General features: G+C 47.1%; 1 protein-coding gene across 1 annotated transcript; it reads right to left on the bottom strand.

Annotated features, from left to right (window-relative positions):
• Positions 1-1,398: 1,398 nt before the first annotated feature.
• Positions 1,399-2,089, bottom strand: LOC101442355 (V-type proton ATPase subunit F). Its single transcript, XM_004480065.3, has one exon. It carries the CDS (start codon positions 2,058-2,060, stop codon positions 1,701-1,703), a length of 360 nt encoding a protein of 119 aa, XP_004480122.2. The 5' UTR covers positions 2,061-2,089; the 3' UTR covers positions 1,399-1,700.
• Between the last annotated feature and the right edge of the window lie 1,310 nt (positions 2,090-3,399).

The raw sequence follows: 3,399 nt of genomic DNA, 5'->3' as shown, positions 1-3,399 counted from the left end.
GCTCTTCAGATATAATTCACCTTACAATTTACCCACTTAAAGTTTATAATTCATTGGGTTTTAGTATGTTCACAGAGTTGTGCAACTCTGTTGTACAAATTTTACCACCCTGAAAAGATATCCTGTGCCCATGAATAGTTACTCTCTACTTGCTCCCAAACTCTTCCAGCCCTAAGCAGCCATTAATCTGTTTTCTGATGCTCTTGATTTGCCTATTCTGGAAAACTCATGTAAATGGATTCATATAACATGTGGTCTTTGGTGACTGGCTTCTTTCAATTAGCATAATGTTTTCAAGGTTCATCCATATTGTAGCATGTATTAGTATCTCATTCCTTTGTTTTTTTTGGGCGTGGGGCTGGGGATTGAATCTGGGACCTCTTCTGTGGGGAGCCGGTGCTCAACCACTGAGCCATATTGGCTCCCCTGAGTTGATTTTTCATTTGTTTACTTTTTTTTTTTTTTTAGGAGGCACTGGGGACCAAACCCAGGACCTCCCATGGGGGAAGCAGGGGCTCAACCACTTGAGCCACATCCACTCCCCTCATTCCTTTTTATTGCCTAATACCAGCCCATTGCATGGATATACCACATTTTATTTATCCATTCATCAGTTGATGAATGTTTGTTAGCATTTTGAGGAATTATCAAGCTATTTTCCAAAGAGGCTGCACCATTTTATTTTCTTACCATCCATGAAAACTCCAATTTCCCCACATGCCAGCCAACACTTGTCTTTTGATTATAGCTTTTCTAGAGGGTGTAAAATGGCATCATGCGATTTTTAAAATTTAATTTAATTTAATTTAATTTAATTTAATTTATTTCTCTTCTCTCCCCCGCCCCGCCCCAGTTGTCTGTTCTCTGTGTCCATTTGCTGCGTGTTCTTCTTTGTCCACTTCTGTTGTTGTCAGCGGCATGGAAATCTGTGTTTCTTTTTGTTGCGTCACCTTGCTGCGTCAGCTCTCCGTGTGGGCGGCGCCATTCCTGGGCAGGCTGAACTTTCTTTCTCACTGGGCGGCTCTCCTTACGGGGTGCACTCCTTGCGCGTGGGGGCTCCCCTATGCGGGGGACACCCCTGTGTGGCACGGCACTCCTTGCGCGCATTAGAACTGCGCGTGGACCAGCTCCACACAGGTCATGGAGGCCCGGGGTTTGAACCGTGGACCTCCCATGTGGTAGGCGGACGCCCTAACCACTGGGCCAAGTCCGCTCCCCGCTGTGTTCTTTAACTTCCCACTAATTGTATGCAGAGGATGATGCAGTCCTAGAGGATGAAGTAGCCACAAACTGGAAGGCAACTGGATCCCCAAATTACTCTGTGAGGGAGAACTTCCTGCTGACCTAGAGGTGCTTACCTTGGACTATGTTATGAATAAGCTCATATTTCTCTTTTTTTTTTTTTTTGAGAGAGAAGCGAGAATATTACTTTAATTTAACATGAACAATGACACTGTGTGACAGCTGAGGAAAGAGGTAGTGGAAGACGAGAGATGGCCAGGCTGCCTGTTCCCTAACCAGCCTTGATTTTAACGGCAGAGCCCCAGCAACCCACAGTACTTCACCTAGCCTCTCAACGGGGTGGGAAGGGGCAGGAAGGTGGAACTCAGAGGCTCAAAATGCAAAATGCAGAGAAGGGCTGATGGCAAGACGGGTGAGGCCTGGAGACGAGGGAGAGGCTGGAAGGCGGAGAGGAGCCCCTAGCGCAGGTCTTCAGCAGTAAACATGCCCCTGGCCCGGCGCAGGATGGAGTCCTTGGCGGCGTCATAGGGGTGTTCCTTGGATGGGATCTCCAGGATGGCGGGAATGGAGCGCTGGTGGGCATCTAGTGCATGTCGCACCATCTCGGCGATGTACTGGTTGATGAGGATGATGCCGATGTCATCCCGGTTTAGAAACTGCCGGAAAGTGTCTTCGATCTCATTGATGGTTGTGTCCTTCTCCACCACCAGGAAATTAGGTTGGCGGTTCTTGTTAAGCTCCCCTATGCCGCCCAGGAGAAAACCAGTCACCGTGTCCTCGTCTCCGATCACAGCGATTAGCTTCCCTCGCCCCGCCATCCTCGCACCCGGGCAGAGCTCACCCGGTCTGCCAGCATATTTCTCTTGTGTTTGAGTTTTTACATTTGTGGATATGTTTCTTATAACAATTAGCTTACAATAACGAGTACAAGCTCAACTTGGACTGAAAGACAGAATGTAGACTATTTGAAAGGCTGAAGGAAAGTAAACTTGAGAACATTGCTAGACTGGGCGCTGGGAAGGGGCCCCTGACTGAAGATGTTTGGGCTGGAATGGCTCCCCTCTGCGGACACGGGCATTGCTCTCGTGCAGGTTTCCTCTTTTCTGTACCTTTGACGGTGGAGATGAAGAGGTGAATGTGGTTGGTAGTGGCAGTGTGACGATGGTGATGGGGGCGGGGATGGTCCTTTGAACGGGTCTCTAGAGCACCTGGACAAGGAGGCAGAGCTGACCTCTGACCCAGGGAGGACTGGACGTTTCACTGGGTCCTCAGGATATCTTACTTACATCAGCTGCATTCTGCCAATGAGCTGAGGACCGGAGGGCTCTCCATAGACCACCCAAAGGAGTCTATTGGTTAAATAGCATGCTGACTTTTTTTTCTTTAATGGAAAGAATGAAGATTTTTATTAAGCGCTCTAGGTAGTGTTCAATAATCTTCAAATGCACCTCATCACAATCAGCGAAGTTCAACAATCATCATTCTTGCACTATCCATGCGTTTGGGCCAAACTCCCTTTGATTTTCCTTAGGACACTTAGCTCTTGTGGGCAGGGAATGGGAAACTATACTTCATTTCTGATCATGGGTCAGTACACTGACTTTTAATAGAAATAGATTGTTTGTAGGTAGCAGAGAGCATTCTGGGCTGATGGCATCTGCCATTAAGCTCATATGGTCAAATCTGGGCCCAAACTTGGCTGACAAAAGTAGGTGATGATCATAAAGTTAGAAAGGAGAATACAGGTTATCCAGGGTTAGATGGGGCTGGGGGGTGGTGGTGGAGGGCAGTGATGTTTAATTGGTATAGGGCTTCTTTCTGAGGTGATGGGAAAATTTTGGCAAGGGATGATAGGATGGAAGCACAGCTTTGGGTCTATAATGAACACCACTGAATTATGTATTTGAAAAGGGATAAAAAGGGAAATTTTAGGTTGTATATAAGTTAATACACGCACACACAAACTATAGAAATGGATAACACAAGGAATAAACCCTGGTGTAAACAGTGGGCTAACCCCCTCTCTCTTAGAGGTGGATGTCACCATCCCAGAATCCTCAGGATTGGGGAATGGACTTAGTGGTGTTCTCCTACAGACTTGCTGTGACTCTAGCAATGGAAGAAATTACAGCAATGATGTGGAGGCAGTGGCCCCTG

This window comes from Dasypus novemcinctus, chromosome 4 (genome assembly GCF_030445035.2).
Source record: "Dasypus novemcinctus isolate mDasNov1 chromosome 4, mDasNov1.1.hap2, whole genome shotgun sequence".
NCBI classification, from domain to species: domain Eukaryota; kingdom Metazoa; phylum Chordata; class Mammalia; order Cingulata; family Dasypodidae; genus Dasypus; species Dasypus novemcinctus.
This window is presented reverse-complemented; position numbering and strand designations above follow the sequence as displayed.